Raw genomic sequence first — 24,713 nt, 5'->3', positions numbered from 1 at the left:
TGCTCTGCCCGGTTCTGTGCGTTTAGATGGAGCAGGGCCACGGGGACTTCCTGCCCTGCTCCTGCCTGGCGAGACTCAGGGCACTTCAGGAATGACCGAACAGCGGTCGATACAAGAACTGGCCCTTCCTCCTCGGTCCGGCCAACCAAAAAACGTAAAAAAAAAAAAAAAAAAAAAAAAAAAAAAAAAAAAAAAAAAAAAAGAAACCACGAAATAAACCCGCGAAATAAATATTTGTGGATTTGTGGCAACGGCGCAGCGGGAGGCCCCGGCGCCAGCGGGCGGACAGCGCTCCGCCGCTCCCCGGCTGCAGCGAGGCCCCGGCTGGGCATCCCCCGCTGTCAGAGCGGAGCCCCCCAGTTCCCCCGGGTCCCCCCGGTCCCCGCGGGCCCCAAGATGGCGGCGGAGCCGGCGGGCGCCGCCTTTGTTGCGCGCGGGGCCGGGCGGCGGCGGCGCGTGCGCGCGGCGTGAGGGGCGTGAGGCGGCTGCGGCACCGGCCCCGGCCCTGCCCGGCCCCGGCCCCCGGCACGGCCCTGCCCCGGCCCCCGGCTCGGAGCGGCGCCCGCGTGGATGGGATGGAAGCGGGACCCTCGGGAGCAGGTACCGCCGGCGGGGATGGGGAGCTCGGAGCGCTGCGCGCCGGGGAGCGCCGGGAGGGCGGCGGGGGGCGAAAGGGATGAGGCCGGTGGAACGGGGGGCGGGTGTGCGGCGGGGGCCAAGGGGCCTGTACCGGGTGGGGACCGGGGCGGGGGAGCGCGGTGGAAGGGTGTGCGGAGAGGACCGCGGCGGGCGGCGATGGATGTGGCGGCGGCGCGGGATGTGCGGGGGCGATGCCGGGGATCGGAGGGTGTCGGAGCGCGCGGGTCTGAGCAGCGGGGCTGCGGGGGGGCTGCGGGGCAGGCGCCTTCCCCCGGCTGCCCCGAGAGCAGCAGCGGTGAGGGCGCTGGGGAAGGGGCGATGGAGGGACCCGCAGAAACCTCGCAGGAGGGGGCACAGGGCCGGGGTCACGTCCAGCCGCAGGTCCCCAGAGCGCGGAGCGAGCCCTGCTCAAGGGGCCTGTTCTGCACAAAGCAGCAGCAGCATCCCCCAGCTTTCCAACCTTTCCCCCAGCTCCCATTCCATTCCCCCTATATCCCACCCCCATCCATCCCCCCGGCTGCCATTCCACCCCCTTCCCTGCCATTTCTGCCTCCCCAGCTCCCATTTCGTCCCCCAGCTCCCCATCCATCCCCCAGCTCCCCGTTCCCCGAGTTCAGGGAGCGGGGCGCCGGCTGCAGCTGGCGGGAGGCCGGCGACGCCGTGTGCCGTGACAGCACGAAGCGTCTCCTCTGCCCGTGCCAGGGCATGCGCGGAGCCGGGGCTGAGCCTGGCCCCGCGGGGCCGAGCTCCAGAGCCACTCTGTACCCCCGTGTCCCCTGCCCCAACCTCCGCCCCCCGGCTGGGAACGGGAGCAGCTGGCAGTGCCCTTGGTGCCGGGCAGCTCCGCGGGGCTTTGGAGAGCTGTTCCCTAGGCCGTCGCATCGGCTGCCGCTCGCTCCTGTGCCTGGCCTGAGCATCGCCAACTTGCACTGCTGAGTCGCAGAAGGATTTTGGTGCCTAAAATAAGGCAGAGGGAGGGATGGGGTGATGGAGACGCGGGTCACTGCCCTGCTGAGGCACGGGGCGATGGGAATGGGGAGCTGCTGCCCTTCCGAGGAACAGGGATCGGCAGTCACTGCCCTGCCGCCTCTCTTGTGCTGGTGCGTTTGCCACCCTCCATAACCCATCAGCCTGGTGAGATTTTGACATAAATCTGCTGAGCGTTTGTAAACTTCAGTCCTTTTTACAAGGTTTACTTAAAGTGTGACACAGAAATCTCCCTCTGTCTGCGTTACCTTCTGGCTGCTGGGTGCTTTGTGTTTGGGCTGATTTATGGCCTCTGGAAGCTGTGATTTGGCGGCACCGCAGGCTTTGCCAGCACCTTGGGGCGATAGCAGCACTGCTGCCTCAGGGCCAGGCAGATAACCAGGCACCCTCCTACCTCAGCCTGAAATGATGCTCTTAAGGCTTTAAAATAATCTCTTGTCTTGCGATGGGGATGCACTTGGTGGACAGGTTTGGGTTGTGAGGGCTGCACTGGGAGCAGGGCTCTGCTGCTGCACCCTTGGGAGTTTCCCCCTGTGTTCCCAAATTTGGCTGGGGGATATCTGCTCCCACCCGAGTTCACCCCATGGGAGGGGACTCACGAACCCCATGTTGTCAGAGCTGCTGTGAATCCTGCCCTGCTGTGGAACCCCTTTGCTTGTGCCAGACCCTGAGTATGGATCGAGCCTTGCCTGCGAGCTCTGATGCTGCTGTGGCTTATCAGGGCAATAAAGCAGAAACTGGCATGTGCCTGGATGTGCCCAACACGGAGATGCTTGGAAAGGCAGCAGGGAAACCCAGGACATCTGACCCACAGGCAGCACTCGGGGAAGCACACACACACACAGAGGTTTTAAAAACTAAACTTATTTTCCCACAACTTTTAGTTTATCCCTTGTGAACTTCCTAAAGGCTGTTAATCTCAACCGTTGTCTTCCTGTGCTGAACCTTGCAAAAACCCCAAAGCTGCTCCGTCTGTTGGGGCTCTTTATCTTCAGGAAACACGAAATTGCGTATGCCTGGTTCTGGGACGGGATTAGGCCGAGAAACAAAGCCAGGAGAAGCACCTTGCCTGGAGACACAGCACGGATGGTTTATCTCTAAACACTCTTTGCAGCCTCTCCCTAAACCCTGGGAAGAACAAAACACAGACAAGTTATTAAGATGGCAGACGCGAGGAGGAAGCCAAATCAGGCAGAGAAGCTGCTCCTTGGGCAGGGCGATCCGTGCAGAGCCACGGGCGGGTTCAGCCTCCGCTCCGGGAGCCGGTGGCACTGCAGGGCCGCGGTGGGACACAGAGAGGCGTCGCTTTTGTCCTGTCCCTCCGGCACTGGGGGCCGCCTTTGTCTGCGACTCTCGGCTCTGCGCGTCCCTGGCTGCTGCCTGGGCAGTGTAGGAGCAGCAGGAGACCCTGCAGAGCTGGGCAGGGCATCTCAGCCTCCGCCCAGCCCAGGCACCATTAGCGGGGACCCCAGGGTCACTGAGCAGAGTCACCCAGTGTGCTCAGCAGGGGTGCTGGCACTTGCTGTGCCAGTGTTTCTCAGAACCTGTCTGAGGGATGGAAAAGAGAGCTGCTGGACAGCTGAAGACAGCTTGGCAGAACCCTCATGGGTCAGCTCATGATTGAGCCGTGTCCACACCACCAGCACCACCCTGCTGGCATCACCACGCCGCTGGCATCACCACGCTGCTCTCCAGAGCCAGAGCAGCTGGAGTACAGCCCCTGCATGTGGGTGTCATGGAGTTGGCACCCCTCTTGCTGCTGTTCCTTGGGCTCTGTTGCAGCACCCACAGCTTCACCCTCTTGCTTGGCTCAACCTGTGGGACTGCACATCCCAGGGTGCAGGGACACCCATTCGGCCAGGCAGGTTTATAGCTTGCACTGTAGGGTGTCACCCATGATTTCCAGGTGCGAAGCAAGCAGTGTCCTTTGCAATGTTTAGTGTGAGGATACGAAGAACTCAGCAGTTTTCAGATGTCAGTCCTGTAGTAAAACCGTTTAGAGCCCGTTTTGGCTCATTTTTTGCATGAAGCCACCCGAGTGCAGGGCAGGACCAGAGCAGCTCAGCTGTGCCCTCAGCAGCCAGGCTCTGGTGCACAGACAGGTTTAAGGCTCTGATGGCTGCAGATGGAGCCTCTGTCCCGTGTGTACATCACCTGCTGAAACTCAGTTTGGTGTCAAACCAAAAAGCACTCAAAGCTGCGTGACCCTGGCAGTGCTGAGGTCACTCGGGAGGAACAGGCAGCGATGTCTGGCTTGACAGAGCTGAGATGGGGCTTTTTGAAGTCTGGTCTGTGTGGAATGGTGTTGGTCGCTGCTTAGAGCCAGTGGTTTTGAAGCTGTCGAGCCTGGAGATCGGGAATGCCAATTGCTCATCCTCCCCAGCAGCTGCCTTTCCCACTGGTGCTGCCCCCTGCTTTGCTCCCCGACAGGGATTTCATTTCCCGGGGGAGCTCTGGGGTGGTTTAGGATGGAGATGTCTCAGGGTGAGGATGAATCACGCTGCGTGTCCGGTGGCGTTTGTTGTGCCGCGGCCCCGTCTGCACCTCCCTGATTCCCGGCTGTATTTTGGCGGGTGGGTGTGCGGACAGGGGCCGGCACGGACCCGCCGCCGCCGCCGCCGCAATAAAACTCCCTTTTGTCTGGGCCCCGTTCCCGCGGCCCCTCGGCTGAATGCGGCGCTGGAGAGGATTTCAATGACATGGTAATTTCATGCCGTCCCACCGGCGGCTTCGCCCGGCGCAGGCAGCTGTTGGGCAGCGGGTCGTGTTCCCCAGCTGTTACAATAAATAACAGAAACAAAGCGTATTCCAGCGCTAATTACCTCAAACTTGCTCTCACTTCGGTGGCTCTGCCCTCGCCGCCGTCTCTGCCCGCGGTACCCGGTGCAAGGGCGTCGATGCTCCGCCGCCGGCGCGTCCCCAGGGCACGGCTTTGTGTGCGAAAGTCTGTGATTCCTCCTGGGCCGCGGAATTTCTAATGGCAGCGGATTTCATCCCGCTCACTGGCCGCATTGTGCTGCAGGAACAACACTCGCCCTGCAGCCCCCGGCCCCGGCGCCCGCATTTACATGACAAAGTGGGAGCCTGTGCAGCTTCGCCATGGAGAGTCGAGGTATGCAGGAGCCAACCCCCCTATTGCAGGAGCCCCACTATGTGCCACTGGAGCCCCCCTCTTTCCATGCACTCTGGGTAGCTTTTTAACGAGGCTTCTTCTGGCTGCCTCCTTTGCTGCTGCCTGAGCCGGCTTCAGGCATGAGGTGCCTGGGGATGACAGTTGAGATGTCTGTCTGAGATGCCTGTCTGTCCGAGATGTCCATCGGGGATTCCCTGGCAGCATCCTCCGAGGAGAAGTGTGGCTTTCATTGAGGCAAATCATGGAGGGACCCTGAGTGCTCCAGGGCAGGAATGTAGCATGTGAAAGGATAAGCCAAGCCTGCATGTTCAGCAAAGCGTTTTGGGGTCTATCCCACCTGGGCTGAAGCAGCCAAGGCTGGGTGAGAGCCTGGCTCACATGCTGGAGGTGCTGCTTGGGCAGCTGCTTTGGCTTGTCAACATTCAGGGACTGGGTGTTGTGGTCACCAAAATAAAACTCTGTGAGTCAGCCCAGGGGTGAACTTGCCCATCCTCGATGCTGGTCGTGGTCCTGCCCTGGTCTTTGCAGAGCATCTCCTGTGCCCTCTGGCCACTCTGCCCGTTTATCTTACCCTGTGTTTGCTGTATCTTCTGTGCCCAATCAAAATTCTGAGCCAACTTTTGTGTTGCTAGAGGCTGGCTCCTTCCTTCAGCTATGATTCATGAGCCTAATTGCGGGGTGTTGTGTTCATGAAGCATCTGGGGATGCTCTGGCAAAAGGGTTTGCATGGATAAGCCTTAGTTTTGGAGCGACCGAAGCAGTGCCAAGTGTGAGATTGCTGTGGGGTGAATTGGTCACACCTCTGCAACTCCTGCCAGCCCTAAACTGGCTTTAGCTCTTCTTGGGCACCCAAGTGCCGCTGAACAGCTGTCAAAGTATGGCTACTGCCCTGTGTTCCCTGCATCTGTGGGGTTACCATGGGCACAGGGAATTGCGTGTGGTCCTGCTCGCACACGGCTGCCAGGATTGTCTGGGGAGTGAGATGATCCAGAGGAGGAGAAGCTGTGGGTGCTGGCCTTGATGTGGCTGCAGCAAAGGCAGTGGAGAGCTGCCGTCCTTTGACAGATCTTGCAGGTGGGCAGTCTGGTTCCTCACTCAAACTCAGGGACTGGGAGGCTCCAGCAGCACTGGCAAATACCTCTTTGCTTGTGAGCCATGATTTAAAAATGCATCAGCTCGCAGCCAGGGAGCTGGCCACTGCCAAGAAATGCTAATCATGTGGAGACATGACTTACCAGCAGCAGCTCATCTGAAAATCAGTTCCTTCAAACGAGCTTCTTCCGAAGTGCAGCGCAGATGTTTTTTGGGGGCGGCTGGCACTCACCCTGTCCTGGGGCAGTTGTGAGTGCCTGCAGGGGACTCAGGAATCCCCACCTTGCTCCAAGTCCTGTGCTGCTTTGTCTGAGGAGGCACTGGGGCCAGGTGAGCCCTGGCTTGGGGCTTCTAGCAGATTTTGGGTCTTTTGAGCTCCTGTTGCAGGGCAGAAGCAGGAGCAGAGGTTGGCCTTGGAGAATTAACTTCTGCAGTTCAGCCCCTGGATGCTCACAAGAGTTTTCCCATCCCCTCAGTGTCCTGCAGCACAGGCGGCCTTCCATGGGCAGGAAAAGTCTTGCAAAGTTTGGGTGCAAAAGTAAAAGGCAAATTTGAAGCTTAGTTTGCTGCTCTGCTGTTTTTCTGCTTCTGGTATTTTTAGCCTGGAATGGAAATTTGGATTTAAAAAGCAAGTGGATGGGAGAAAGGGGTGCTAAAAGCACCATGTGTTCAGGAGCTTGAATTGGAGCTGGGTTGCTGCCTGTGGGCCGACGTGGACAGTTGGCCGCGCAGATGGAGCGCTCCCAATACCCCCACACTCGGTCCCCGCACCGGCCCAGCTGGCTCGGACCTCACGGTGTTTGAGGAACAAATAGAAGGTGCAGACTGGGAGGGGTGGAGATGGGCAAAGTGAGAGTGGGGCAGGAAGGGCAGAGCTCACCTCAGGGAGCAGTGGGATAAAGTAATTCCTTGGCAATATTTTCATTTGAGTCCAAGTGTGCTGTTGGTTTAGAAATGCAGCTCAGTCCTGTAGCCATGTGCTGGTGCCATCCTGCATCTCCCAAACTTCATAAGTGAGTCTGTGTAATGGGAATTGTGGAAAAACTGGTACTTCCCTCTTTACAGGTCCCCACACTGCTTCAAGTGGGGATTTGGGATTGGTTTGGATTTGTTTTGGGGATTTTTTTTGTGCAAAACCCAGCAGTTCAACAATTGTGTAGTGCAGATGGAATAATGCATTTCCTGTTTCTTGTGGCATCCTCCCTCCAGCAGTGAGTTGGAATTTGCTGGGGATGGAGGGGAAACGCATGTGTCTGTATGTCCCTGCTGACAGAGTATCCAGGGAATTGCATCCCCTTGGAAAGGGGCACGGTGATGATGGAGCTGGTGCTGCTCTCCCATAGCAGGTGGCAGTGCTGGAGCCTGTGCCAAGGGAATTGGTGGGGCCCCTGTGCCTGGCACTGCCCTTCAGCAGCTTGGCTGGCACCAGTGCTCCCCAGATGGTGCCCAGGGAAGCTGCTTCCTGGTGTGCTGCTCTGAATTCTGCCACTGCCACCTCCTGCCAGGAGAAGGGGTAATGGGACACGTTCCAGTTCAGGATGTGGTGATGGAGAGCGTTGTGACTCTGTGAGATCTGTCTGTCTGTCTGTCTGAGTATGGGGTCCCTGGCAGCCCTCCTGACCTGTGCTCTCTTCCACAGCTGCAGGCGCATACCTGCCCCCCTTGCAGCAGGTGTTTCAAGCACCACGTCGGCCTGGGATAGGAACTGTTGGGAAGCCCATCAAGCTCCTGGCCAACTACTTTGAAGTGGACATTCCCAAGATCGATGTGTATCATTATGAAGTGGATATCAAACCCGATAAATGTCCACGCAGAGTCAACAGGTAAGGCAAGTATTAGAGGTTTGGCATTGTTCCCTGCTTCTAGTTTCCTAGTGGAGACTCTCTAAGTGTCTGTCTCTGTCTTTGCAGTAGAAGTCATTAGGGTGACCATTATGGCAGGGGTCACAGCAGTGGCAGGGGTCATGGCACTGCATTATGCCCACAGGTGGCTGGACCCCCCAGCCATGTTTGTGCAGCCAGTGCTGCTTCCTGGCCTGGGAGCGTCAGGGGTCCGGAGCCTCAGCACAGTCCCTGCTGCTCCGAAGCAGCTGTGCTATTTTGGCAACAATCCCTGACTTAAAAATAGCAAGCCCAGACCTCGGGCCATCATGTACTTTTCTTTGTTTTTCTTTTTGATGTGCTCTTCCTTGCCTGTCCCCTCCTGCCCTTGCAGCCTGGGGAGCTCTGTGCCCCAAGGGCCGGTGAGCAGATGCTGCATGTGCTTTCAGCAGCGGGTCACACTGAGGCAGCTCCAGCCACTGTGTGTTCCCCTGTGCCATGTACACTCCTTCTGCCAAAACCAATGTACTGAGCTGTGGGACAAGGCATGTAGCTGCTTGTCCAGGGGCTTTCCTGCTCCATGGGTCTCAGCTCTGCTCTCAGTTGCCCTAGGGAGAAAGGCTGGGGTGGACTGGACAGGTTGCAGAAGGTATCAGGCTGTAAAGAAAGTGACAAAACAAACCTCTCCCTTCTCTCCTCCTGCTCCTCTGTCTTGCCTGCGTAGGGAAGTTGTGGAGTACATGGTGCAGCACTTCAAACCACAGATCTTTGGTGACCGAAAACCAGTCTATGATGGGAAGAAGAACATCTACACTGTCACAGCCTTACCCATTGGGAATGAGCGGGTAAGAGGGGCAGCGAGCCCCATGTGGGCACTGTGACCTCCCTCCTGCCTGGGAAAGACCAGCAGAGAACGATCCCACCTCATCCCTGCAGGGGTGCCATGGTCACTGTCCCTTCCTTCCTGCACCCAGGTTGACTTTGAGGTGACGATCCCGGGGGAAGGCAAGGACAGGATATTTAAAGTCTCTATCAAATGGATGGCCATTGTGAGCTGGCGCATGCTGCACGAGGCCCTGGTCAGCGGGCAGATCCCCGTCCCACTGGAGTCCGTGCAGGCACTGGATGTTGCCATGAGGCACCTGGCTTCCATGAGGTACCTGCACTGAGGGACAATGGGGCTGTGCCAGGGAGGGGAGGGGACTGCTGCCCTTGGCAGGCTGCTGTGGCTGGGACTGGCCTTGACAGCCATTGGAGGAGGCAGCTGTGCCAGCCGTGTCCTTGGGTGCTCCTGTGAAAGAAATAGAGAGAGTGAAGCAGCTGGCAGGGCGAGTGCCAGCTCGAGGGTCTGGGGGTGCTGCTGTGGGCCCGGTGTGTGCCATTGACATGGTGCACAGGTTCACAGGTATTCACAGGTTCCCTGGTTCACAGGTACACTCCAGTCGGCCGCTCCTTCTTCTCCCCCCCTGAAGGCTACTACCACCCCCTGGGAGGGGGCAGGGAGGTCTGGTTTGGCTTCCACCAGTCAGTCCGGCCTGCCATGTGGAAGATGATGCTCAACATCGATGGTGACGTTATTTCTCATGCTAGGGAGCTGCAGTGGGAGGGCTGGGTGTGTTTGGGAAGGCTGGCTGAGAGCAGAGACACATTGTGATGTCTGTCCCACAGTGTCGGCCACTGCCTTCTACAAAGCCCAGCCTGTCATCGAGTTCATGTGTGAGGTGCTGGACATCCGGAACATTGACGAGCAGCCCAAGCCCCTGACGGACTCACAGAGAGTGCGTTTCACCAAGGAGATCAAAGGTAGAGCCCCCAGAGAGCTCTGGAACCCATCCCCTGACGCTGTGGCTTGTGTCCCACCTAGCCTCTGCAGCGAGGTGGGGCTACAGGGGTTGCACATTTTAAATGTCTTCTGGGGCACCACTGCCTCCCATATGCTATTGTTGGGATATCTGTAAGCAGAAAATTGATTAAGGAAGCTGTTGACAGTGTCCTGGAGAAGTTGGGCAAAGGGAAATTGCTCCCATCTTCACCATGACTGTGCTGTGTCTCCCTGTCTCACATCAGGTCTGAAGGTGGAGGTGACCCACTGTGGGCAGATGAAGAGGAAATACCGTGTGTGTAACGTTACCCGACGGCCAGCCAGCCACCAGACGTAAGGCGGGTGGGCAGATGCCCTTGGAAAAATCCACACTGCTCTCCTTGTTAACAGCTGCTGGTGTCGTTAGGGAGAGCTGAACAGGAAGCTCCAGTCTTTGATGGCAAAAGGAGACATGTGTGGGGCTCTGCAGCCCTGTGCCATGTGTGGAGTGGGATGCAGGGAGATGGGAGCTCAGAGGATGCTGTGTCTGGCAGGCAGAGTGCGGCGGCGGGCGGGAGCTGACATGCCAGGAATTGTCCTACTTTTTACCTCCGGGTTTGGTTTTCTTCATTCTTAAAATACTCACTGCCAGAGCAGAGACTTTGTCAGGGGCTAACACGAGTGTCTGCCTTGGAATTTTTTGTGTGTGCCTGGGAGCAGGCTGGGCCTGGGCACCACTCAGTGTCTCCTGTGCACCAGCATGCATGGGTCACAGCCTTGAGGCTTGGCAAGCGCAGGAGGAATGTGGCACCTCGCTGATGGAGTCAGCCTGGCTCTCCCGTAATTTTGGTTCTTTACAGAATATCAGGTCAATTCTGCATTTTCATGGAGCTCTTTATGGAGCTGGGAGTACCTCTTGCTGGCTGAGGGTGGGTATTGCACTCCAGCTGTGTTGTGGCACCTCTCAGCCCTGCAGCCAGGAAGTTTGATTTTTTTTCCCCCTGTTTCTGAAGGGAAACCCCTCCTGCCTCCATCTGCCCTCCCTGCAACTGCTGTCCTGTACCTGGAGAGGCCAGTTAGCCTTTCCCTGGAGTTCAGTTCAGCTCCCAGAGAGGACACCAGGCACAGAAGCCCTCCTGAGTGCCAGTGTTGTACTTTCATGCCCAACCATGGCATATATGGCAGGTCCTGCAATAAACATCTGCCCTGATGTTTTATTTTGTTGTATGGCAGCTCAGGGTGGGAGCCTGGCAGCTCCCTTTTCCCAGCCACAGTACATAGTACCTGAGGTCTGGAAGTGTCTGTTCTGAGTAGGTGCATCCCTTATGTCCTGCCTCTGCCAGGTTCCCACTGCAGCTGGAGAGTGGTCAAACAGTGGAGTGCACAGTGGCTCAGTACTTCAAGCAGAAATACAACCTGCAGCTGAAATACCCTCACCTGCCCTGTCTCCAGGTTGGCCAGGAACAGAAACACACGTACCTTCCCTTGGAGGTGAGTGTTGGCACCTGTGGTTTGGGGCTGTGCTCAGCTGGGGTCCCCTCATGTCTTACTTGTCCCCAACACATGGCTGCTATCTGTCCCCTCCCCGTGCAGGTGTGTAACATCGTGGCAGGCCAGCGGTGTATCAAGAAGCTCACGGACAATCAAACCTCAACCATGATAAAAGCAACAGCCAGGTCTGCCCCAGACAGGCAGGAGGAGATCAGTCGCCTGGTACGTGACACAAGGCCCTGGAGGGGCAGGGCTGGGGCTTGGCACCAATGGCAGGTTATGGCATCGTGCCCATGGTGGACTTTGTCACGGTCCTGCTCCTCAGCTGCTCTGTGGTGGAGAGCTGTGACCTGCTGAGGAGGTGTTGGTGAGGTTAATGGTGGGGTTTTGTCCCCCTCTTCTCACTGAATCCCTGTGCAGAGGTGCCTGTGTGTATGTAATGGACAGTGGCACAGGTGAGCCCGGCTCAAAGAGATCACGCAAATGCACATGCAGCAGATTCAGGCCCTTGCACTGATGGAACCTGATCCAAAGGGAGCTGGAACTAAAAATGGGAAAAACAGATTAGAGACACACCCCTGGCTGTGGTGTATGTGGGGCTCTGTGTGGTGGAGCTGCAGTACAGGAACCCTGTGCCTGGCCACTGGTTAACGGGGCTGTTGTTTCCCAAATGCGTACATCTGGGCTTTTGAAGCCAGGGACACTTGGTATTCTTTCTGGGACTCTTGATAAGTTTCTTGCCAGTCTGAACCATCCTGTTGAAGTCTTAAATCTCAGGAGCAGGCTGTGCTGTTAGTTGCATTGGTTAGTGTGTTTCAAAATCAGGTCTCCATGGGTTAGAGTGCAGGAGAGGTTTTGGGCCTCAGTGCTGATCTGCTCGACCTGCCCTGTCAGAGGTGCTCCACCTGCAGCTCTGTGGAGAACAGGGCTTCAGGTGTCCATATTTCCTGGCCAGCTGCAGCTGCTTGGGATGTAGCAGTTGGTCTTACTCTCTCCCATGGCCCTTCCTTCCTTCTGCAGATGAAGAATGCCAGCTACAACCTGGATCCATACATTCAGGAGTTTGGGATCAAGGTGAAGGATGATATGACAGAGGTGACAGGGCGGGTCCTGCCAGCTCCCATCCTACAGTATGGAGGCCGGGTAAGTGGGGCTGCCTGGGCTGGGCTGCACTGTGCAGGGAGATGCTGTCCACACCTGGAAACACTGCTTCTGAGCAAAAGTTGTTAGAGCTGGAATGTTTCACCAAAGTGACTTGGCTTTGAGTTTTTTGCAATATAACTGGTTCTGAAAGTTGTAGCTGAGAGTCCTTGGTGATGAGATGAAGAGGAGAGGGGTGCTCAGCATAGGGCAGCTCGGGTGAATTTTCTGTCACTGCTGAGGAGCTGAAGCTGTGGATTGCCCATTGCCAGGGAGTCAGCTCCAGCTCCAGCACTGGGACAGGGAGCACAGCCCCAGCCCATGCAGGGGCTCTGGGGCTGTGGGGCCGGGCAGGCTGTGGCTGTGCTCTGACCCTCTGTTTGCCTTGCAGAACCGGGCCATTGCAACTCCCAACCAGGGCGTGTGGGACATGCGAGGGAAGCAGTTCTACAACGGCATTGAGATCAAAGTCTGGGCCATTGCCTGCTTTGCCCCGCAGAAGCAGTGTCGAGAGGAGGTGCTGAAGTAAGGAAAGGGGCAGCCCACGTGGGTGGGGGAAGCCAGAGGGGCCGTGGCTGCAGAGCCACACTGCTGCTCACAGCTGGGGACTGGGGGTCTGGCATCACCACTGCTGGACATGCAGGGAGCTCCACTGCTTGTGGTACCAATCTGATGTGAGGTGTCCAGTTCCTGTTGCTTTTGGTTTATCCAAAGAGCCTGTTTGTCCCAGCTGCAAATGGTCCCTAAGCCATCACAAAGCTGCCAGGTTGGAGTGAGCACCTGTGAGCTGTCAGTCAGGCTCTCCTCAATCTAGTCTTTGCATCAGGGAGCTGCAGTACTGGGAGATGAAACTGCCAGCTTTAAAGCTGTATTGAACTCTTCTAGTCTGAATCTCTGCAGAGAGAAGGGGTTCTGAGGATTAAAAGTTTCCCCAGTAATCTGAAATGATGTAATTCATGTAGGAAGCATCCTAACTTCCCATGAGTTATTACAGAGAAGTTTTGGGCTTTCTGAAAAGCTTCGGTAGTTTAGAGAATATGTTTCTCTAGCAAAGTGACACAGAGCAGGAACAGTTTATTTGATTTAGGGAAATGGTCACTTTGGTTTTGGATTCTTCTGGGGCCTTAGGTTTCTCCTGACTAAGAGTGGATGCAGCGAGGTGAGCGCTTTGTGTCTTTGGCATGGTCAGTGTTTGGGGTTTGGAAGAGCTCAGTGTCCACATGTGCAGTACCTGGGTGCAGGTGGGAGTGACACCACACTCCTCCCGTGATCCCTTTGCAGCAGAGCTGTGAGCCCTGTGTTTCCTCTGGTTCTCATGGCATCAAATCCTTGGCATTCCAAAAATCCAGAGTGTGGCTGAGTTGTGGTAAGTGCAGGCTGGCATCAGCTTTGCAGTCACCTGGAAATCAGCTGTCGCAGGCAGCAGGTTTGTTCCCCACTGCTCCAGCTTCCTAAGGGAGAAGGGCTGAGCTCCATTGCATTAGGAATAGTCAGTATGTGGGTAAGAGGGCACTGAGAGGGGACAGTTCAGCCCTGTCATGTGCTGATCTTGTGTTTCCTGTGCCATGCATGTGCTGGGTGCCATAGAGCTGATGGCCCTGTCTCTGTGCTGTGCTGCAGCACTCGGCCGTGGGGCTCACAGTGGCACAGCTGGCTCAGGGCTCACAGCTTCTCCTCCCGGCACAGGAACTTCACAGACCAGCTGCGCAAGATCTCCAAGGACGCCGGGATGCCCATCCAGGGCCAGCCCTGCTTCTGCAAGTACGCCCAGGGTGCAGACAGTGTGGAGCCCATGTTCCGACACCTCAAGAACACCTATTCAGGGCTTCAGCTCATCATTGTCATCCTGCCAGGGAAGACACCTGTGTACGGTGAGTCTGGGGCCAGCACACAGAGAAGGGCTTTGGGCTGGCTCAGCAGGGCTGCCTCCTGCAGGGCTGTCTCTCCTCATTCCCGAGGGTGCTGCTGGAATTGGTGCAAGGCTGATTGCTTTGTGCTCACCTGCTTCCTCTGCCCACAGCTGAAGTGAAGCGTGTTGGGGACACTCTCCTGGGAATGGCCACACAGTGCGTCCAGGTCAAGAATGTGGTGAAAACCTCCCCACAGACCCTTTCCAACCTCTGCCTCAAGATCAACGTCAAGCTTGGCGGGATCAACAACATCCTTGTGCCTCACCAGCGGTTCGTATGGCCACTGCCTCTCATAGTGTTGGGGTGGTACCCCAAGTCCCTCGTGGTGCTGCCTGCCTGGTTTACATGGTGAAGAGGGGGCCTTCATAAAGCAGCTCTTTGAAATGGGAGTTTGTAACTTGTTCCACCTTGTTGATAATGAGGTGTTGATGTGTCCAGGCCAGAGTTGGAGGTCAGGAGATATCCTTGATATCATCTGCTCATCTCCATTGGGTTGTACATCACCTGGAGATGGCCCCAAAAACTGACTACTTGTTTTCTCTCCTCTCCGACCAGCTCTGCCGTCTTTCAGCAGCCAGTGATCTTCCTCGGAGCTGATGTCACTCACCCGCCAGCAGGAGATGGGAAGAAACCCTCAATAACAGCTGTAAGTTCACAGCTTGTGCCCAAAACCCTGCAGGATGCAGGAGCTGGAATGGGATTCACGTGTCCATGTGTTACTGCTGACCCCATGATGACATTTCTCAGGGTGTGCCTGTACCCTGTCAGATGATTTTATCTGAGTCCTGGGAAGTTTCCTCCCAATCCCTTCCTGCCTCTCCGTGCAGAGAAGCTGCAGTTTCTGGGAGCCGCAGGGAGACTGGCAGCTGCCACCAGATGGGGCTCGTGGTGTGCTGACCCCGAGTGTGGCCCTAACGGTGCCAGGAGCTTGGTCCTGCTTGCAGTCATTCTGGGGTATACCTGTCCAGCTACAGCCCTTCAGGGACCTTCCCCCTGCTGGACAGCTGGGGTTTGGGACATGGAGGAAACTGGGGTGACTGGGCTTCTGAGCCCTTTGTGCAGGAGGATTTGCCTTTTTCTCAAATTAAAAATGAGCATCCATGGAGCAAAGTGCTGCTCCGTGCCAGCAGGGCCAGGGACAGCTTGTGCCCTGTGTTGGGCTGGGAGACACTGCCCTGTGCTCATTGCCATGCAGGATAAGCACGTCAGCATTTTCCTATTAAGTTCTTAACTTTCCAGGACTCACAGCTCAGGTTTTCCTTGGCATGCAAATGCGTCTTTGGAGGAGTGTTTTTTTCTTAATTAGAAGGGCTTGGGAAAGGCTTTGGGCTGTTTGCTGTAGGTGTGGGTGGGACAGAACAGTCTGTTTCCTGGCAGCAGAGCTTCCCCTCTGAAAATATCTTTTGTGGTTTGTGCAGGACCACTGTGGCTTTTTTCTTAATTTTTGTGAAAGCTTTTTTGAAGCTACAGGGGAGGAGAAGGGTAGAGCCTTTGAAGTAACTTGACCATGTCCTTGGTGTGTTGCTGGTTGGACAATAGCAGTGGGTCTGTGGCTGAAACTAAAGAAACAGTTTCTATTATACACATTGCTTCTAGTGGGGGAGCCCCAGTCCCAGAGCTGTTTGCAGAGTGAAAGTGAAAGTGTTGGAGAGGGCAGGGGCAGCAGATTCACACTGCTCAGGATGTGGAGTCTGTGGTGCTTTCCCCCTCCTCAGGGAACGTGGGGCACACAGTGCAGTCACTGCTGAGTGTGGGGAGTGAGGCAGCTGGGTGTCTGTTTCCCAACACGGGCCAGCACTTGATTCACACTGTGCCCCCAGCTCTGTGTCACAGCCAAGCCCAGCTGCCCCTGAGCTGTTGCTCTGGCGTGTCTGAGGTGTGCCTGCACTGCAGTGGGAACTCCCTGCTCAATGGCTGCCATACAGTGACTCGACCTTCCACATCCTTGGGCAGCCCATGGCTGTCTGGGGCAGCCCCACTCCCTCTCACTGCTAGGCAGGAGAAGTGAAGCAAGGGCAGAGCAGCAGCAGTCCCCCACAGCCACGATATTCAGTGGCACCCACCAAAGTTGTCTCACTGGAAATTCCCACAAATGTTTAAAAGGGCATGGCAGAGTGTGACATCAGGATGTGGCCATGACCAGGGATGTCCCTTTTGGGCACTGATTGCCTGTACAGTATTTGCTGTCCCATCTGATCCATGAGTTCAGGTGCTCTGCCCGTGGCCAGGTGTTTGTGTGGGAAACAGGTGGAAGCTGGGAATGTCCCACATCCCCTCTGTCCTTCCTGGTGTAAGACATGGTCTGTCTGTCTGTCTGTCTGTCTGTCGCTGCAGGTCGTGGGCAGCATGGACGCCCACCCGAGCCGGTACTGTGCCACGGTGCGCGTGCAGCGTCCTCGCCAGGAGATCATCGAGGACTTGTCCTACATGGTGAGGGAGCTCCTCATCCAGTTCTACAAATCCACACGCTTCAAACCCACCAGGATCATCTTCTACCGCGATGGTGTTCCTGAGGGGCAGCTCCCACAGGTGAGGAACCCCCAGATCCCTGTTGGCCAGCAGGGCTGCACCAGCTCCCATGAGGCTCCTTAAGGGTGCTCAGAGACAGCTGGTGCTGATGTGTCCCCTCATTCTGTGTTCTCTGTCTCTCCAGATCCTTCACTATGAGCTCCTGGCAATCCGAGACGCCTGCATCAAACTGGAAAAAGATTACCAGCCTGGCATCACCTACATCGTTGTCCAGAAGAGGCATCACACCCGTCTCTTCTGCGCAGACAAGAACGAGAGGGTGAGTGCTGCAGGGTGCCAGGGCTGGAGGCGGCTGATTCATCCCTGTCTGATGGAAGAGCCAGCCCTGGCTTTCCGAGGGGAAATCTCACCACTGGCAGGGAGAGCTTGCTCTGAATGAAACGTGCTGCTCAGTGGACTCCTACAGCCACATGGATTAGTCTGCTTCTAGAAGCCCAGCCAGCTGTTTGGTGTTATTATGAGTTACTGGGTGCTGATGATCCTGGTGACTCTTGAAATAGCCTCTGTCAGCTTGAAAACATCTGTTGTTTTGGTGATAGCTGGAGTTGCTGACGTGACAGTCTAAATAACCCCTTGCTTGCTCACAGCTTGTTCATGTGTGCTGTGTAGTAACATTGATTGCTGTCACTGTTCCTAGATTTCATCTGAATTTAATGGTAAGATTGAGTCTAACCAGACTGCTCCACATGAGCAGGAAGATTTAATCTTGGGAACTAAGGACAGTTTTTGATCAGGATATAAAAGCCCCAGTATCTTGTGGCACAGACTCCAGCACATGCTATACGGAGATCCCTGGTGTTTTCCTCATCTCTGCAGTAGGATGGGCCCCTGCCCAGCCCTTACCCTGCTGCTCTCTTTCCCATGTTGTTGGCTATGTCTCCATGTCATGCCTGGTGTTGATGCCTGCAAAAATGCCAGCAGGCCTATTTGGGCAGGGAGCAGAGTAGGATGAGCTGCTTCTGTCCCCCCTGAATGGGCACTTGGAGACCATCTCTACATCTCAAAAGGAGATGGGGACCCTCTACCATGGTCCTGGGGCAGGGCAGCTGTGTTAAAGACAGTACTCTTGGCAATTGGAAATAACCAAACTCTGCAGTGCTTGGATCTCTTTCTGTTCCTTGCAGATTGGAAAGAGTGGGAACATCCCAGCAGGAACAACAGTGGATACCAACATCACCCACCCCTTTGAGTTTGACTTCTACCTGTGCAGTCATGCAGGCATTCAGGTACTGTGCTCCAACACTGGCTCTTGGGATGATGCTGGGTTTTTTGGCTGCTGTTACAGATTGTCCTCATGCATTTGTCCTGGCCCTGTCAACAGCCAGGATTTGAGGATAGTTGGATCTGAGCTGCCACTGCGGTGGTTTGGCAAGCAGGTGCAGGGTCTGTGCTGCTACTGCATTGTGTGGCACGTACTCGGTTTCTCTCCTGGAGCCAAGGGTCTCTCCTAAGAGATTTTCCTCCATCAGAGCAGCCAATTCAGCAGCTTGTCAGCTGGTGTCTGAGCGTGCTGGGCTCGCCGGGGCGCCTGCTCATCAGCAGGGACCTGCTGTCTGGCCGTGGGCGGGAGAGCCAGGCCAGCCGTCCCTGCCTGCTCTGCAGCTGCCTGGCTGCAGGCAGCCAAGATTAGTCAGAAACCGGACTGGAAAAACTGCACTCGTGTAATCTGCAGCTGCTTCCAGAAGGGAGACTGCTTGGCTTCCCCTCCTCTGTGCAGACAGCAGGAGCTGGCCTGGGTCAGTGGGGATGCAGTGGGGGATGCAGTAGGGGATGCAGTGGGGGATGTGTGGCACAGAGGGAACAGGCACCAGGCAGCAGCATTAGTACTGCTTTGCACCTTGGTGCCAAGGGCTTTCCTGCCTCCATGCTGTGTAGGGTTCTCACAGCAGGGAAGCACAGGCATCCCTCCTGCCTAGGCTGGCTGGCAGATCATTTAGCTCAGGGAGGGGCTGATGGGGATTTGAGGCAGCTGCATCCAGGTGCCAGCAGCACCTCTCACACCGGCCCTCTCCTTCCCAGGGCACCAGCCGGCCGTCCCACTACTACGTGCTCTGGGATGACAACCGGTTCACGGCGGACGAGCTGCAGATCCTCACGTACCAGCTGTGCCACACCTACGTGCGCTGCACCCGCTCCGTCTCCATCCCAGCCCCAGCCTATTACGCCCGGCTGGTGGCATTCCGGGCACGGTACCACCTCGTGGATAAGGAGCACGACAGGTGAGGGGCACAGCCCATGGCTCTAGGAGGGCAGAGCCAGGCATGGGCAGGGCATCCTGATGTTTGAAAGTGCCTGTGTCTGAGAGTGCTGCAGCAGAGCATTTCTAGGGGAAGAACTGCATGTAGCTGCATCCTCTTAAGGCCCAGCAGAGGGGAATGGGGATAAAGGAGAGTTAAATCCTATCCTGAGCTCATCCCAGGCTTGTGGGAGCATTCCTGGGGTGTGTGAGCATTTCCAGCTGCCTCAAGGTGCTGGAATCTGCAGTACAGGCAGTCACCAGCATGCACAGCATCCCTGTGCACTGCAGTGAGGTGACTTCCTGTGCTGCCAGCACTCAGCTAATCCCCATCTCCAGGGGAGTTTCTCAGTGTTCCTGGGGGGAAAATATGAAATAATTATGCAGTGATTTCCTTGATTTTCAGTGGCGAGGGCAGCCATATATCTGGACAGAGCAACGGCAGAGACCCCCAGGCCTTGGCGAAGGCTGTGCAGGTTCATCAGGACACTTTACGTACCATGTACTTTGCTTGAAAGCCTAACTTTTGTTACCTCACTCAAGAAAGCTTTCAGATTTGTAGGAGCCATACAAAAAAGGAAGCATTGGGACACCTTGTTTTTTTTTCCAATGAGAAATCACTGCAGGGCAGGCAGTGTCGACTTGAGGCAGGAGACCAGCACCATGGGACAGAACGATCCAACACCTTTGTAGGATTGGAAGAGACTGATGACGATGATGATTATTTTTTTAATTTTTTCTGGCTTTGCAAAATTTTGACCTGACCAAACACATGAAGGCATTCAAGGGAAGGGATAAAACTCCCGGGAGGCGGAAGCAGGTTTTCATTTTTAAGATGCAATACTAGAGACTCCTGACTGTGAACTGGCGGCTTTGGTCCTCCGTTGCCCACCAGGCGCTGGTAGGTATTTTTTGTGGGGGTTGGGGGAGGGGATTTTTAGAGCCTTAAAACAGAAGACTAGATTTATAAAACTAATATTTTAGATTATGAGATGCTTTAATGGGTTGAGGGGAAAAAAAAAAAACAAAAACAAAACAACTAGTTTATAGGAGAATTGTAACACTAACAGTTCCCCGCCCCTGAGTAATTCCCCCCGGATAATGTAAGGCACCCTAGCACTTAGCTCAGAACTGAAAACTGTCTTCCTTGTGTTACAAGCTAGTCAGCTGCTGCTGCTCAAAGCAACAGTCACAGACTTTTCCATGGGTGAGTGCCTTACTATGATGCTGCAAAATTTCAATGTTTTTAATCTTGTAAGGAAACTAGTAATCTTGTCTTGATGGTGGTCCATATTTCCATCGGAAGGAGTTAATTTCTATGGTCCTCAGTTGCAGTTTGTGTCAGATCACAACCTCACGGTGGTTAAACCCCTTTGAAAGATGTGCACTTTCATACAGGACACGTTTAATGGCTGCTGACCCATTTTTGTTTCCAATGTACTACTTGTTATTTAAAACTGTTTCTGACAAATGGGAGCATCTCCATCCCATTAGGACAGAAAGCGCTATCCATGTTTTTCTTTCTTTTATTCCCCCCCCCCAATTTTTATGATGGACACCGGAATTTTTTTACTAAACATTATTTTTATACGATATTGAGTCTGTTGCCAAAATCCACAAGTCATTAACATTCTCAGAGTTTACATCCCCACACTTCCTGAGGCTGTGTGCTCACACCACAGCTCTCCAATGCTTCTGTCCAGTGAGTGCTGCAGCCTGTGCAGTGCCGGGTGCTCCACAGTGCCCATTGCCTGTGTGCATTTGGCACGTGTCTGCCCGGGCTGCTTTCCCACCTACCACGTCCCCACCTCCAGCACCTCCAGGCTCTCACCCTCTCTGCTGCTAGGTTTTGCTGCTCTTTGTGTCATGGTATCACACTGCTCTCATGCCCAGGGTTTTTATTCTGAAAGCACACCAGATTGTTCCTTAGAATGATGAAATCCCTGTTGTTGTCAGGGGGGAAACTCCTGATTTGTGCTTGTACCAGGAAAACAGCCTTTTTCCCCACAGGAACCTGGTCACTGCTTTTCAGACCCGTTTTGCTGCACAGTGACCGTACGCACGGTGGCGGGGCCGTGGTGGCAGCTCAGTACTGATATCATCCGGGCACATTATCTGGGTTTTTTCCTATGAAGTATTCACAGCGCTTCCTTCAAGAGACAAACGAGGCGCACGCTCCTGCCACGTTCTGAGGGGAAGAGCTCTGGTATCATTTTCCTGCCGAACGCGTTTCCCAGGCGGCCCCACGCGAGCGCTGCCCCTGGCCCGCGCGTGGACAGAAGCACATCTCCACCTCTTTGGTTTGTACTTTCTGACGTTGAAACTTGCCTTGCCTTCATGAAACCCACACCGGTCATGTTGGCCCATTGAGCTGTCCTAACCCCGGGAATTCACTCTTCCCATTTTCTTTTGGGGCAACGTGTTTGTGAACAGTGACAACATCACTATGCTATGCAAACTAAGTGCTGAGCCCACTGATGTCACGTTTGGTGAAGATCCTACGTTTAGCACAGTCCTGTTTTCCTCAAGACCACACTGTTTGGTTCATATCCTCCTTTGCACCTTGTGTCAACCTCCACTGCTGTATATCCTCAAGGTGACGGGGAGGAGACCAGGACCTATCCGTGGTCAGTAGATAGGGAACTCTTAGGAAGGCTTTTAGAGCGTAGGGAACACATCAACACTAAGTGTCAACATGAGAAGCCTACATTCCTCTACACAAGTGCCTGCATAGTGACACCAATCAGCACCTCCATCTCATCCTCCGAACTCTGACTTATGTTCATTGAAAGCAAAACAATCTCAGAGGGGCTGCTCCCGCTCACCTGGTGTTAGAAAGCTCCTCATTAAGAATAAAATCGGGGTCAAGGTCAAGGTTCTCTCTGCAAATCAGTTTGTTCACCAGCATTACACCGGAACGCGCCTGGCTGCTGCTCTGCAGTGAGGGGCAAAGGTATTTTGGTTCCTCGTTTTAATTTTAGTGTTTTAGTTGGGTCTAGAATTCTGAAATGTCTTTTAGTAGCTGTGGCATAGCACGTGCCATTTTTAACCATTTGAAAAGAGATAGTGTGGGCATTTACAGAAACAGCTTGTTGCTCTGTAACAATTTTTTTTAACCTTGAGACTTGAAATGTAAAATGGACCTTTAAGATTTGCACTCATTTGTAAGGTGGCTGTTCATAGAAAACTATGAATGAAGACTTGCTGATGTAGCACCTACTTTTAACAGCAATTTTAACTACACAAAAGCTTCACAGCTTCTGAAACTCTCAGCTGTTGACTTGCAGATCTGGTGTTCTGCCCTTATTTCACCCTCTGCGTTGGGTTTTCATGGTTTTGGATAAACAAAAAAGCCAAACTCAGTAGCTGCTGTGCCCTTTAAACCCTGTTTCCACTTTGAAGAAGTTTAGAGAGGTTGGAGTGACCCGCATGTTTTCTATACCGGACTATGCACCGTGCCCTCTCCGCGCTCTGGCATCGGCATTTCTCCCCCTCTCTTGTCTGAGATGCAAACGAGTAGCTGCATGTTGAGGTGCGTTTTGCTGCCTGTAGCGGATAGGTGTTACCCCAGGTACATATCAGGATCTGTAGTTAGCCACAACCCCCACACGGGCATCCCGATCAGCTCCGAGTCTCTGGAAGCGTTGCCGAGTGCATGCAGCTCTGTGGGAAGAGGAGTAGCTTTCATTTACCTGTGGAATGCTATTGTTTCCCTTATCTCATATCTGAGCAGAACGAGGTGGGAGGGCTGCTCTGCCCTCTTCCCGCAGCTTCCAGGGAAGTCGGGGTGTTCTGGGATCGCACACACGATGTCTCAAACAGCCCAAGCATCCAGCGTTGCCTCGCGGAAGGTTTTCTTCTTGGAAAATCAGTGTGAAATAAAAGAATGTGATTGTTTCAGGAAGGGAAGCCAGACAGCAGGAGAGCAATAAACAAGTGAAATTCATATCTTGCCTGAGTGATTTGCACTTCAATAGTTGTGAAAGAAAATTTCCAGGACTCCAGTGCTTTTGTGTTTGATTTCCAGCCCCTTTCGTACCTCCTTTCTATGAGCAAGTGTGGGACTGTACATAGGGTGTTTACAGGACGCTCCGTTTGGGTTGTTATTTTTCTTGTGGGTTTTTTTTGCTCTAGCTTGAACTCTGTATGGTCCATTTGTTAAATAGCCGTGAACACTTGATGTACAGTACTTACTAAACAAGCAGCAGCACAAAACTTATTTTATTAAGAAAATATGGCTTATATTTTAAAGGTTGAATATCAGTTGTTTTTTTTTTTTTGTATGTGTGGAATTAAGACTGGTGAAGAGTAACAAAATCCTTGGATTAGGCCAAAAGAAAATACTGTAAGATCCTAACCACGTCTTTATTAAAGAAAGCAGTATGATTAAAGAGCTCCAGAACATTGTATTTATATTGGATTTGATTTAATTGCCTTTGTGGATTTTTTTTTTTTTTTTTGCCTTGGTCCTGATTTTTGCTTGCAACTTCGACTTTGCAGTCCCAAGTGTCTGTTACCCTGTAACTGTTGGCAGAAGACCTAAATAAAAGCAATGTGAATATGTCGGGGTGACACTCCTGAGTCACATTGGTGGGGAAGGGACATGCGCATCCCAGGCATTCCCTCGGGAAAGGCTGGGGGACAAACAGGGAAACGCTGACTGGAGCTGAATTGCATCAGACACTGCAGAGGATCCAGCACCCCTCACTGTCCAGGTCTCAGTTCAATGAGAGAAACACTTAAGCAAACAAATTCGTGCTTAAATCTTCTGGGAATACAGTACAATTCCACTTTTATTAAAATGTCACCTGAGAACTGACTGATTTTGGGCTCCTGGGTTATTAGAAAACAGAAATGTTCATCAAAATCTGCTGTTCCTGCAGCCTCACTGAATGCTTCAGGGGCTCTTGGCTCTGAGGTGCTTTAAGGACAGATTTCAGACTCCTTTTGGATTGAGGTTAAACTTGATCCTCTGGGTTTCTGCACTGCCTCATCTTTTGCATTTCCCATCATGTTTTACATTTCCCAGCTTTGCAAATCTTGCAGACATCCTAGTCTCCACTGCCAGCAGCCTATGGTTGAGTTTTAGGGTCCAGAACTGAAGGTTGTTTACCATCCTCTGAGTTCTTGTTGGAGTTCTTTGTTTTACCTTACAAAGATGCAGGGGCAGACCTTAAGCCAATGAATGATTTAGCAGTTGAGCTCTAACTAGGTTTTTGAATAATGCCAAGGAATTTTAAGGAAGCGCTTGCTAATGGCATGCAGGCACTTGTCAGTTAATTTACCTAACTGCAGCACCAGAAAGTTCTGTCCCGAGCTGGGGTCCTGCACACATCCAACTGCTTTGTGGGTTCTATCTCCTATTTTAAAAATAATCTTTAGCAGTTTTAAAGGGGCTTTTCCTATGTGAGGTACAACAGCAAATCGTGCCTTACGCAGCTGGGTTTGGAGTCCTGGAAAACAGGTCAGAAAACTGGTTTCAAGTGTTAGATTAGCATTTGAGCCCCGGCCCTGGTGCTGATTACAGTGCCCGAGCTGTGGGACCAGATGTGCTGCCCCTGAGGGATGTGTGTTTGCAGAGATGCCTCTCTCCCACGTATCTGCTTCATCCTGGAGATCACATTTCCCACTCCCCATTTCAGTTAAGGAAATATTCTAGCAGGTTACCTTTAATTTGCATGGGTTTAAAATCCTTACTGTGTCACTTACCTGAAAACTAAATTTATGCTTTTAAAGACTAATTCAGCTGGGAATCTTCAGGATGGTAATTCTTAATAATGACCCTGACATTTGGATTATGGATCTTTAACTTCCATTGGCCTAAAATTCCAGTTCTTTGGTACCTTCCCAGTTGTTTCCCAGGGGAAGGGCCCCTCTCACTACCAGAAAAAGTGACATTGTTTCTAGACAATGAGTAGCAGGTTCAAACCCACTT

At 53.8% G+C, this 24,713-nt stretch overlaps 1 protein-coding gene across 2 annotated transcripts; it reads left to right on the top strand.

Annotated features, from left to right (window-relative positions):
* The first annotated feature begins 490 nt into the window (after window positions 1-490).
* On the top strand, window positions 491-23,343 carry LOC118695561 (protein argonaute-1). Of its 2 annotated transcripts, XR_008508785.1 has the most exons (20): window positions 491-600; window positions 7,491-7,674; window positions 8,396-8,516; window positions 8,646-8,831; window positions 9,107-9,239; window positions 9,340-9,474; window positions 9,739-9,826; window positions 10,816-10,963; window positions 11,066-11,185; window positions 11,984-12,106; window positions 12,495-12,628; window positions 13,790-13,974; window positions 14,124-14,283; window positions 14,569-14,659; window positions 16,348-16,542; window positions 16,667-16,801; window positions 17,667-17,768; window positions 18,562-18,761; window positions 19,185-19,679; window positions 20,789-23,343. XR_008508785.1 is itself a non-coding variant. In XM_054517189.1 (19 exons), the coding sequence occupies exons 1-19, from the start codon at window positions 576-578 to the stop codon at window positions 19,291-19,293; spliced, it is 2,574 nt and encodes an 857-aa protein (XP_054373164.1). In that variant the 5' UTR covers window positions 491-575; the 3' UTR covers window positions 19,294-23,343. The 2 variants fall into 2 exon arrangements, 1 of the variants encoding a protein (XP_054373164.1); XM_054517189.1 differs by having other exon boundaries at window positions 19,185-23,343.
* Window positions 23,344-24,713: the final 1,370 nt, after the last annotated feature.

This window comes from Molothrus ater, chromosome 24, assembly GCF_012460135.2.
Source record: "Molothrus ater isolate BHLD 08-10-18 breed brown headed cowbird chromosome 24, BPBGC_Mater_1.1, whole genome shotgun sequence".
Lineage (NCBI taxonomy): Eukaryota > Metazoa > Chordata > Aves > Passeriformes > Icteridae > Molothrus > Molothrus ater.
The sequence above is the reverse complement of the archived record's forward strand: the minus strand, read 5'-3'. Positions and strand labels throughout refer to the sequence as shown.